The following is a 12,130-nucleotide window of genomic DNA, read 5'->3' as shown; positions in this document are numbered from 1 at the left end:
TCCACAGTATGAAACTACTTTTCAAAAGAGATTTATCTCGTAAAAATACATCAAAAAGTACAAAAAATATTTTTTTATTTAAAATGTTTTTTTATTATTTTTCTTCAATCGATTAAATGATAGTTAACGCGTATCCTTAGCCCGGCATTTAGAAGGTGTACCATAACCCATACGTGAGCAACTTTTTCAAAATGCTTTATTGACAAATTGCCATTTTTTTGTGTCAACGCAAAAATGTTTGTCCTTTTATGACAAGCATCCACCGCAAAATATGATTATCCTTCTGAAACTAAACGCAGCCATTTTAACTTAATATTTTTATTTCACAGTTGAAAACCAAGCGTTCAATACTAAGGACTAAAACAAAACTGAACCAATCTAAATGCAACTCCGCAAGAGGGTTATCCAATGACAAAGGTAAACAATAGTTACAAACGCATAATTCCAAATAATAGGAATGACAAATAACTTCTAAAATATATTCTAATGATCTGCAAAATTGGGGAGTGGGGTTAATTCATAGCGGTGAAGAGTTAATAATCTACTTTCTTTCTCCGGTTATTCTGTGTTGATAGATTTTAATGTTGCGTTGTATAATAAAGGTAAATGTTTTAATGAGTTTAAAGTTGACTCTAGAGAGTAAAAAAATAAAGTGTGTGAAATAATCCATTCTTGAAAACAATTCTTAATTCATTTTGTGGTCAATTTTTGTCGGTAATATGTGGATTAACACAAAAAAAAAAAATCTGAATAGCCGCTCTTTTTGGTGATCTGAGTCCAAAAGAGCCGGTTCTCTGAAAAGAACTGGAATCCCATACAATTATAATTATTTAACAACGGTTTTTTTTTAAATTTAATGTATTTTTTTAGTTTTTGTTGAACATTGCAAATATTCCAAACCATATTGACATGAAACACACAAACAATCATAAAACACCAACAATTTTTAAGTGCTGTAGAAATATATGGAACAATAAAAACTCAATAGATTAAAAATAAAAATAATGACATGTTTAATTCAATACAAGGAAGATATTTTTAAGTATATGATATATCACTTGGACATTGGTCACTACCAGCGTGGTAGCTGTACTCAGCGAACCAAGGTGGCGTACTTTTTGCGCATGCGTGCCTCATATCATGTCTTTATCTGATAGTGCATTGACAGGTTGTGTACGAAACTTCTCGTGCCAATTAGGAAAGTACAACAAGTCTCCGCTATGATCTCTTTTTCACGATTGTTATGGACGAATATGCCACTAAGACAGAGCAGGGCGACCGTCTTTCAAATAAATACGATGGGTTGTTTCTATCGTATTCGTTGCCTGTGCACTGCAAGACGAAAGAGGGTTGTGATTACTGGCATCGGACTTGTTTGTCCTCTCGGCGTCGGGACGCTTTTACCATGGAACAACCTTATTAAAGGTCAAAGTGGAATTGTGACTCTTAATTCTGAGGATTATAAAACGGTTCCATGCAAAGTCGCAGCCTTGGTACCCCGAGGAAATGGAGAAGGTTCTTTTAAAGAGGAAATGTTTGCATCTCGAGGAGAAATCAACAGCATGTCTCCAGCTACCGTGATGGCTCTTGGAGCTGCTCAGCTTGCTTTGGAGGACTCAGGTTGGTTCCCTGAAACCGCACAAGAACAACTCAGCACTGGTGTAGCCATTGGTATGGGCATGGTGTCCCTGGATGAAATAGCGTCTACTTCTGAAGCTTTTAACAAAAAGGGTTACAAAAAGGTTAGCCCATTCTTTGTGCCTCGTATTCTTGTAAATATGGCTGCAGGGCATGTGAGTATCAAGCACAAGTTGAAAGGTCCTAACCATGCTGTGTCCACAGCGTGCACCACCGGCGCACATGCCATCGGTGATGCCGCGAGGTTTATTGCTCATGGTGATGCAGTCGCTATGGTAACGGGTGGGACGGAATCTTGTGTCGGACCTTTGTCGATAGCTGGCTTTGCGAGAGCGCGGGCTCTCGCCACTCGCTGGAACGATTCTCCTCAATTGGCTTCGAGACCTTTTCATCCAGAGAGAGACGGCTTTGTGATGGGTGAGGGATCGGCTGTGCTCCTCCTGGAAGAAATGGAGCACGCGGTAAAGCGAGGTGCCAGAATGTATGCCGAAGTCCTGGGATATGGACTCTCAGGTGACGCCACCCATATTACCACACCTGCTGCAGATGGAGACGGGGCATTTAGGTAAGCATATTCGTCACTTATTTTATATTTTGGGAATTCATTTAACCAAAATAATATTCACTTACAAATTGAATTCACTTAGCTTTTTTTTTGCAAACTTGGAATTTGTTTTAGATATATATATATATATATATATATACTGTATATATATATATATATATATATATATATATATATATATATATATATATATATATATTTATATATGTGGATTTGCTATAGCTGTTAATGTGTACAGTGGAGATGATGTTATCAAGTGATTTATTTTACTTAGCCAAATCTATCGACAGTTATCATGCATCCACACAACTGTGGAATTTTGGCTGGAGTGACAAAGAAAATGTAACTATCGAAGATTAATCAATATATTCACATGCAAACTTGTTAAGAGATTTAGCCAGAAATAGTGCGTATAATTTGTCACTTCAAGTCCTTTGCGTCACCAATGAAAGAGAAAAAAAACATCTGTCTTACGCATTAAGCATAAAATAAACAAAATTGGTTTACATGAACGAGTAATCCAAATATGAAACCAACCTTCTTAAATGTACCATCCCATTCTGATATATACCAGCTATGATACCAGCTCAGTAGCCTAGATGGTAAGGCGCCCGCTTTGAGACTGGGAGGTCGGTGGTTCGCGCCCCGGCCGAGTCATTCCTAAGACTTAAAAAGTGGTCGGCGGCGCCCTCTGTTGGCTGCGGCTGCATCGGCTCGCTACAACGGGTCAGGTGCAATCGACATTTCGTTCTGTGTACATTGTTACACAGAATGACAATACAAGGAAATTATTATTATTATTATTATTATGATATTCTGATTTTGTTAAATGCCTTACTGATCAGTTTATCAACAAGACACTTAAAAAAGGAGAAAAGACGTTGATTGATTTTGAACTTGCAAGGAGAACAAGAGAGGACTGTACCAAACCATCAGATAAGAAATTCCAACCTTCTGAGGAGCCCTTTTAATTAAATCTCTTAGGTTACATAGGTAGATCTGTCCAAAGTGGTGTGAATATCAAAGGAACAGAAACACAATGGTGACAATGATGTAAACAGCTCATAATAATCAAAACAACGAACGACATTGCGCAAAAAACAACTGGCATCCTATGCAATCTCCTTTGCAGGTGTCCAATATTAAAACGGAATAAACTTCACTTGCATTACCCGATTTCCGGTAACATTCTGATTTTACTATTCCCTGTATGCAAAGGTACTGACAAACAGCAGTTTGGCAAGCTGGTCAAAGAATATTTGCATATCAGAGAGGAACAAAAACATTGTTAGCCATTGATATACATTCAATTGTAGATACAGTTATGTACTGCAACAAATATTGTAAAGTTCAATTTTATGTATACATGGTCTCTGTCATGGAAGCAGGATTGAGTTCTTTTAAACCTGTAACTGTATTCTTGGTCAGACCATGTGTATTGAGCTGTATTTGATTAATTGATTAACCTTTTTTATTTTTTCCACTTATCATTGTATTCAAGGTTGTAATGAATTCAAGATCAAGACACGGCTGCTACAGCTCAGGGTTAAAATTCAAGACATTTCAAGAATTTTTAATGCCTTTTGAAATCAAATTTAAGACCAAGTTGCCTGAAAAAAAAACACAAGTGAAACAAATGAAACAACAACAACAAAACACCACGTGAATTAGAGGCAATTTTAAACAATAGCTTATTTTGATTTATTTTCAAATCACATTTTGGTCCAGTTGAAAAGTTTTCTTTTGAAAACCTAGCGCTCTCCAAGTTTTCAACGTGTAAAACAAGGAATAAAAAGGATGTTTACAGTAAAACATGGATCCTCAGTCAAAACTGGCAGATGACAACTGTCTGTCTGTCTGTCTATCTCATATCCCTCGAGAGGGGTGATCTTAACTCTAAAACAGCCGGTTCTCTGAAAAGACAAACACATACAAAAACAAAGAAAATAGAAAAAGGAAAAAAGTAGCAAAAAACACACACAATTTTTGGATCATGGCCAACCCAAATGCCCAAACACCCAAAAAAGTTAAGTACCTCGGCACCCAAGTTGGTCATGCTTTCGTCCCTCCAGATGAAGCGGGCCACAAGAAAGCGGTCGTGTCACTTGGGTCAGGGTGACACAACACACTCTTCTGTTCAACAGCAGGGCCCGACAGCTTTCACTGGTTTATCCCTGCCGCATCATACAGCTGCCCTGCCCATCCCTTAGAACACGTCTAAACATCTCAATATCCTTTTACACCTCTCCACTCATTCCTATCACCAACAAGAGCTCTAGATTCCACTATAATTAGACCTCTTTTCTGCAGTGCACTCATAACAACTGCACACATAACTCCAAATAATTATTCTGCTATATTTTTATCCTGATGCATGGAAATAAAATACTTTTTGGTCCAGTGTTGAACTTTTTTACAAAACATAAGACTAATATATTCATGAGACATTTTGAGTGTAGCATCATTTAAACACTGTACTCCCTGAATGTGGAAAACTGATGAATATTACTATATTTTGTTTGTTTGTTGTACATGATTCAATTGTTTGTTTGTTTGTACATGATTCAGATTGAATCGTTTCTTGTACATGATTCAATTGTTTGTTTGTTTGTACATGATTCAAATTGAATCGTTTCTCCGGCGCCGTCACGAATGGCAGCCACTCCAGCAGCTCCCGTGTTATTTTTCGATTGTTCTCAGTTATTTTCGATTGTTCTCAGCTTAGGGATGCTGCTGGAAAAGTGAATTTCCCTTCGGGGATGAATAAAGTATCTATCTATCTATCTATCTATCTATCTATCTATCTATCTATCTATCTAAATCTTTGTGTTTAAAGACTTTTGAAAGTGGGATTTGGGAAATCCTAATGCTTATTAAGGCCTTTGTTTTAGCAAAATGAATTCAAAGCCTTTAAAGACTTTTTAAGGGTCTGCGGGAATCCTGCAACATCTTTGATAAACAATTGACAAAACCCAAGGAAAAAAGGGCCTACCTAAGTCTCGTCCCCTTGTCAATCTAAACACTTTTCACAATAATCAAGTCCTTTAATTTGATTTCTATAAGAAGGCCTTCTGTGTAACATAAATCATCACACAAGAGAAATAATCCTGATTTAAATCGACACAGTCATGTCCAGTTTATTATTGAGATGTGAACTAATGGATATGATTTCGTTCATTTTCATCAAGTCTTTGACTCCCTTTGGCCTATACTAATTCAAAGTGCTGCTTGACTTGACAGATGCATGTCATCGGCCATGAAGGATGCGGGCGTCTCCCCAGACCACGTCTCTTACGTGAATGCTCATGCAACCTCCACACTTTTGGGCGATGCTGCTGAAAACGCCGCCATCAAGAGGCTTTTTCATCAAAGTTGTCCTAGCCTGGCTGTGTCCTCCACCAAGGGAGCCACTGGACATCTTCTTGGTGCTGCTGGAGCCCTGGAGACGGCAATCACCGCTTTGGCGTGCTACTACGCTATCTTGCCCCCGACTCTTAACCTGGATCGCACCGAGCCGGAATTCAACCTCAATTATGTGCCCTGCACGGCGCAACCGTGGCGGACTTTGGGTAGAAGGGTGGCCCTCTCCAACTCTTTCGGCTTTGGGGGAACAAATGCCACAATCTGTTTGGCCAGTGTCTAAGAATGCACTTGTGTATGTTAACATACCTCAAGGATGACGTTATGAAGACAGATGTTCTGAATTTAACATGAAGATGAATGCTTAACATATTCAAGGTGTTTATTTTTGGTTCGACATAAAAAGGATGAAATAACAGTATCTTTTTAGATTTTTTTCTCTTCAAATTGTGTCATTTAAATGAATCGATAACTGTATGCGAAATAACATTTGACTCATGCTTAGTATTTAAGCGCACCGTTCATTGTTGCTGTGTTTTAAACAGTTGTGTAAGGGATCATGAATTTGACAAGCAGGGATCATCCATTTTAGAGAATTACTTAAAGCAATTGTTAGAATTATTGTAAATGTTTTATGTATTTGCTACATCGATAAAGATTTAACTTAGGAACATCCTTAAGTAAAAAGAACCATCTTCCTTGCTTCTTTTAACCTCATCACCCTAAGGCAGTGGTTCTCCAAACATTGTGGAGGGCTTCCCTGGGGCCACAAGCCTTCATCAAGGGGGTCGTGGGTGTGTTTGACATCAGGGAACTTTTTTTTTTAACTTTACCAGAATGAAGTGCAATTGCACCTTCACTACACAATGGCGCAGTGTTGTCCTCATTTGCAGAGTCTTTCCATTTAGCCTCCACGTAGTGCATCAAGCACAGAGTATAAGCATTGACTATGAAATGTAGACACGAAGTGTAGCAGATTCTCAAGTGACCACAAGAAAAATTCTAAACACGGATACGGGGACAGGTGAAAAGAGATGGGTTAAAGAGACAAACAAAAGTCTCCTTCTGTAGCACTTCACTGTGACCTTAGAGAGCGACGAGGAAAGACTGTTGTGCTTGATAAGTTAAACATTTTGGCAGCGGACTGCACAGAGCCAAATACATTAAGCTGTAACATTACAACCCAATCACGCTCATAAGACGTCCCAAAATGTGTAGATTTGTCATGGATGGAGGTGACGTATCAACACCAAAATCAAGCAATTGTTGTTTTATCCCCACAAAAATTATGTGATCAGTTAAAGGAAAAAGGGGTGGGGGTTGTGCGAGAGGATTTCTTCTTCCAAAGAGGGCACGGCCGAAAATAATTGAGAAGCACTGACCTGACGAGACCATCTCAAGACGGCAAAGTCTGGCCTAAGTGGAGCAATTGCCTCCTGTAATCAAAGTCAAGTGTTGGAATTTGCTTGCTGTGATCTTCTCCTAACCCAGCATTTAGAAATGTGCCTGTATCGGAAATCCTTTCAATAAAATGGGATGCAGATCTGTTATGCATTTTATTGGCATCTTTACATGAGTAACATGAGACATACAAATAAATAATTCCATTCTGCAATTTCATAATGTTTCACTATTTCCCAGAATATATTTGTTTAAAAAAAAGACAATGATAAAGTGCACTAATTGTACTTGTTACACAAATGCTTGTGCCTGTAAATTGGGTTTGTTGTTCGGTTTCAATACATAAGAGTATTTCATGAACGCATCAATAAATAAACCTTTCTATTTGGCAGGTTTTGACTATGACCGGACCTTTTTGGTAACCCTCCAAAAATGAGCGATTACTCTATAAAGTTTTCCTGTTGGTCCTTTGACCTTTGCAATAATCCATAAAAGCACTTCAAAATGTATAACCATTTTTTTTCCCACACAATTGTGCTCAGTGTAGTCCAGCCATGTCAGAGGTCCGGCCCAGGGGCCTGTTACGGCCCTTGATCAAACTTCACTGGCCCACAGCCTCTGTGATGAGATTAATATGTGGCCTGCCAGTAATGTCCGCAGGATAAGATAAATTTGTACCCCCAACCACCACCCCAAAAAAATCATAATTTCACTACAGAATGTCAGTAGCCCTGTGGCCACCCTTTTTAGCTGATGCCATTTCTGACATGGCGACTGTAAATAAAAAAAAAAGAAAGTTGACTTTGAGGGCCGTTGCTTTCAGGACAAGGGAAAACTGCATTTTATAAATGCATCCGCCTAATTTGCCTAGAGATTGTGGCTGTTTTAAAAATATATAATATCAAGAAGCACTGCTGAGATGAAACATGCTGACTACAAAAAGTGAACTGGAAACACTGTAAATAGGGGAGGTAACCAGAAGCTGTTTTAATGACACAGTGGCGTATTTTCACGAGACCCTGAAAGTCAAATCAAAATTATCTTACATTTTCACCTTACCAAATCTAACTAAAACATTTGCAAACTCCTGGTGTATCCAGTTGCAATTTGAGTTTATCCTGAAAACCCTAAGCGGATACGGAAGCGTTGCCTTGTCATCCCGTTAGTTTAACTATGCCAGCGCCCCCTTTCTCCCAAATCGCTTTCAAATAGATGGATAAGGATTCATTTCTAAATTGACACAAGTGCAGGAGTATATTACGGCAGGCATGCGTTGCCGGGAGCAAGTCTGAAAATTTCCGTGACATAAGATGTTTTCCGGTGAGCATCGTGTTGCCTGTTGCTCCTAAATGCATGCATGTTATGCTGCTTTTTCATACATGCTTGCGTGTTCTTCACAATGAAAAGGCAAGTTCATTCTCTTCAATGGTTTACAGCATTTGATGACCAGTTAGAGGCGCACCTTTTGCATTGTTTTGCTTTGATAGTCAAATGCGTTCTGTTTTAAGCGAGCATGTCAGGAGGGACGCAGTTAGAAAATGCGGGCATTTTTTTTCTTTTAGGTTAGAATAAATAAGCACATCTGATTTTACTGTCCACCGGTAACTCACCTGTAAAACGGCTTAAACTACCTGTTATGAGACAGCATTCTATCAAAGAAATCTTTAGTTAACCACAATTGTGTGATTAGTGCATCTACAACAATATGCATATATATATATATATATATATATATATATATATATATATATATATATATATATATATATATATATATATATGAAAATCCCATACCAGTCAAGCTCCAGGGCTCCATGCCCTTACAAACTGTCGTATTTTCCCTTACAAAATACAAAATAATCTTACACCATTTTTTCCCCAAACGTGTTTATTTATGTAGTTTAACATGCTTGTACATGTGTTTCGTTATATCATGCATATTGTTAATTAACATTTTGTTGCGAGATCCTGAGTTGCTCAACATGAATAAGGTTTATTATTAAAAAAAAGTTTAAAAATTAAGTAGCTTAGTCGTTCACTATAGAAGGAAAAAATACATGCAAATATAATTAAGTAGAATAATACATTTTCTTATTGAAATTATTAATTCATTTTCTGCATTAAATTATTGTTGGTAGTATACTGATTATTTTCTTGACTTCTTTATACAAATTATAATTCGTAATATAATGCATCAAAGCAAGTGAGCCGTGTGAGAGCCGGCTCTCTTTAATGAGTTGAGCCGAAAAAGCCGGTTCTCTAAAAAGAGACATACTTCCTTTCACTACATCAAACCGCTCGCTTCGTTTGCAACGAAAAAAACCATACCGAGATAGAGGCTACCGCAGCGAACTCGTTTGACTTGATTGATTTGCCGTTTCGTGATAGTCGGTGTATAATTGACAAATTTGCGTTTTTCCGTACAGATTTTCTCGCACGTCTTACACGTCTTAAAATGCTTAATAAACGTACTTTGTACGGCAAAACCATACAGGTTGACAGGTGGGGGATTTTGTAAGGTTTATTGTTCTATATTCTTTATCAATTATTCATTATCCGTTATCGGTCAAATCATAATACGCTACAAAGCCAAGGGGCCGAGACACTTGCTCTCGGCCAAGGGGCCGAGTCAAGGTCCTAGCCACAGAGCTATGCAGCGATCAGTCCGAATGCACCGTTCCCGGAGGTATTGCAATACCGGGCCGATGCGTGGAGTGGACAAAGCAAGCTCTTATTCCATCTCCGGTTTGCAAAAATCAAAACCTCATAGGCTACGAGATAAATCACAAATTTAGAACCAAGGTCCTGACCTGAGCGACACATGCTCACACATTTTGAATTTGTGTCAAAGTCAAGACTTGTGGGCCAAATGTTGCCTGCCACATCATTTTACGTGGTCTGTGACACAATGCTGTCTTGCGGTTTTAAATATGTCCACTAGATATCGCCAAAGCCAAGCGCCACTCGCAAAGCACCCACTGCATCAGTATTTGCTGACGAACATTGGTCAACCAGAATAAGTTGAGGGAATCCATCCTGGTGTTTGTTGACTCAAAATATATATTTTTTATATATATTACACACATAAATTATTATTATTTTATTGTTTTATATTCCAATATAGCACCTGCTTGTCATTCCAAAAGTTCAAAGAAGCTTTAAATCTTTTCTATAATAGACATGAAATCTAACATTTTCATAAGAAATAAAAAGCAAAAATACTTAAATCAATCTTTTGAAATAGTGTTTGTGTGCTTTTCGGTCATTTTCTGGTATGCGTGAGTTTTCCCAAGTTAAATCATTATTTTTGCTTTTTAAAATTTTTATTAGATTTTATTTGTGGAAAAAGAAAAATGAAGTTGGGTCAAATTAAACCAAATACTGGAATCAGTCCACCTTTGACCTAAATTGGAATGATTTTGACTAACTGTTAATCAGTGTATGTAAAGTTTGTGCAGATTTGAACTCATACTTAAAGTGCTTTGAGTTATATGTCGAATTATGCAAGACACTAAAGCCCTCAATGCCCCCAAAAAGCAGGTAGGCGCCTTGCATGGCTGACGCTGTTATCGGTGTGTTAGTGTGTGTTAAATACATTGTAAAACGCTATGGGAGGCCTTTAATGACTTAAAGCGGCATATCAATGCAGACCATTTACGCATGCACAGATAATAAACACTACGAGAGATTAATTCTTGGTGAAGGAAGTAAAGTGCAAAACCCTCAATAATCAGCTTGACTTATTATTATCATTTTGCAGATTTTCCAGAACTGGCTGCGGTCGAACATTGGCCACAACACTTGATCCCGACAACGGTGCCTTGCATTTAAGGAAGCAATCGGTATTGCTCCCGGACGGAATGCTGCAGACAGCTGGTCACAATGACCGGATTGAAGTTGTGGCTGCCACACTCAATCCGTTTGTGCCAATTCCATCCGAGCCTGGTATTTATGGCCCTGTGCTTTAACTCGGCTGGCACATGCCCACAGGGCTGCAGCTGCCAACGGGACCTTCACCTACACGGGCTTAATGTTAGCTGCTCTCAGTCCTCGCTCAAAGTTATCCCTCCAAGTTTACCAGTTGACACGGTCTTGTTGAGGCTGGACCATAACCAGATAGCTAGCATCCCCGATCAGGCTTTCCACGGACTCTGGCTTTTAAGGGAGCTCAACCTTTCCTACAATAGGGTGGAGACGCTCGGAGGTGGAGCCTTCTCAGGCATAGAGGCAACCCTACAAGTGCTCGACCTCTCTCATAACCGAATCACGAACGTGCACAAGGATGCCTTTTCCCGCCTGAAAGCTCGCGTTATTATCGACGATAATCCGTGGCACTGCGATTGTGCTCTTCAGCAAGTGACCAACGGCATGGTCCACAACCATGACACCGCCACCCGGGTTCTGTGTAAAAGTTCCGAGTTTCGGGACCAGGAGGGACGACATTTCATAGCCGGTGATACGGATCTCTGCAACTTGACCAAAAGGACGACAGACTACGCTATGCTCGTGACGATGTTTTGTTGGTTCGGCATGGTTATTTCTTATGTTGTTTATTACGTCCGCCAGAACCAGGAAGACGCGAGACGACATATGGAGTACCTCAAATCGCTCCCGAGCAAGCCTAAGAAACCTGATAATACTGATGATATGAGCACGGTTGTTTGACAGCATTAAACTGACCGGCGGCGTATTGCACGAAACTAAGATAAGGGATTTAACCGGGCTTTGTTTATTAGCCTGGCTGAATTTAGCCTTGTTGCATGAATGCTGATTATGTTTATTCTCTAGAGCTAGCCTGCTTCAGACCAGGCTTACAACCAAACTAAGATTATCCCCAGAAATACATTTGGCACCTCTACTGTCAATCGTGTGAAAAATGAATGTGTTTTATAGCATTTCCATGGACTTTAATATGTTGCATTCTTTTATGATCTTGCATTAAATTTTTGCACAAAGGTCATTTCATTAAACTCAACAATGTTTTATAGTCATTCATGTGGTGAATTTATTGCACTAACTCCATGTATTTTATTGCTATGCCAATTAAGAATGTTTGTCAATTTACCATCAGACGTTTAATAAATATAAAAACTGATTTGGTCTTCATTAGCTTCTAAAAGGTGACACAAAAACTAGCAAAGGTCGTGTTAATGAAGTAATTGACAA

General features: G+C 38.8%; 2 protein-coding genes and 1 pseudogene across 5 annotated transcripts; 2 read left to right on the top strand and 1 right to left on the bottom strand.

Moving 5' to 3' along the window:
- Positions 1-222: 222 nt before the first annotated feature.
- On the top strand, positions 223-7,113 carry oxsm (3-oxoacyl-ACP synthase, mitochondrial). 2 transcript variants are annotated; one of them, XM_088326016.1, is made up of 3 exons: positions 1,593-1,742; positions 1,843-2,203; positions 5,444-7,113. In XM_088326016.1, exons 2-3 carry the CDS (start codon positions 1,911-1,913, stop codon positions 5,844-5,846), a joined length of 696 nt encoding a protein of 231 aa, XP_088182142.1. In that variant the 5' UTR covers positions 1,593-1,742; positions 1,843-1,910; the 3' UTR covers positions 5,847-7,113. The 2 variants fall into 2 exon arrangements, with proteins under 2 accessions (XP_088182141.1, XP_088182142.1); XM_088326015.1 differs by having other exon boundaries at positions 223-2,203.
- Positions 1,493-11,955, top strand: lrrc3b (leucine rich repeat containing 3B). Of its 3 annotated transcripts, none has more exons than XM_088326019.1 (2): positions 1,493-1,620; positions 10,725-11,955. In XM_088326019.1, exon 2 carries the CDS (start codon positions 10,847-10,849, stop codon positions 11,627-11,629), a length of 783 nt encoding a protein of 260 aa, XP_088182145.1. In that variant the 5' UTR covers positions 1,493-1,620; positions 10,725-10,846; the 3' UTR covers positions 11,630-11,955. The 3 variants fall into 3 exon arrangements, with proteins under 3 accessions (XP_088182145.1, XP_088182144.1, XP_088182143.1); XM_088326018.1 differs by lacking the exon at positions 1,493-1,620 and adding an exon at positions 8,124-8,284; XM_088326017.1 differs by lacking the exon at positions 1,493-1,620 and adding an exon at positions 8,124-8,371.
- LOC148371487 (U2 spliceosomal RNA) lies at positions 9,636-9,725 on the bottom strand (annotated as a pseudogene).
- Positions 11,956-12,130: the final 175 nt, after the last annotated feature.

This window comes from Urocampus carinirostris, chromosome 2 (genome assembly GCF_059441175.1).
Source record: "Urocampus carinirostris isolate Australia breed hairy pipefish chromosome 2, RoL_Ucar_1.0, whole genome shotgun sequence".
Classification (NCBI taxonomy): Eukaryota; Metazoa; Chordata; class Actinopteri; order Syngnathiformes; family Syngnathidae; genus Urocampus; species Urocampus carinirostris.
The sequence above is the reverse complement of the archived record's forward strand: the minus strand, read 5'-3'. Positions and strand labels throughout refer to the sequence as shown.

Excerpts from the sequence above, each read along its gene's own strand:
- oxsm (XM_088326015.1), top strand. The coding sequence starts at position 1,221 with ATGATCTCTTTTTCACGATTGTTATGGACGAATATGCCACTAAGACAG. Across the intron at positions 2,204-5,443 it reads GATGGAGACGGGGCATTTAG|ATGCATGTCATCGGCCATGA; the intron begins GTAAGCATATTC and ends TTGACTTGACAG.
- lrrc3b (XM_088326019.1), top strand. The coding sequence starts at position 10,847 with ATGACCGGATTGAAGTTGTGGCTGCCACACTCAATCCGTTTGTGCCAA.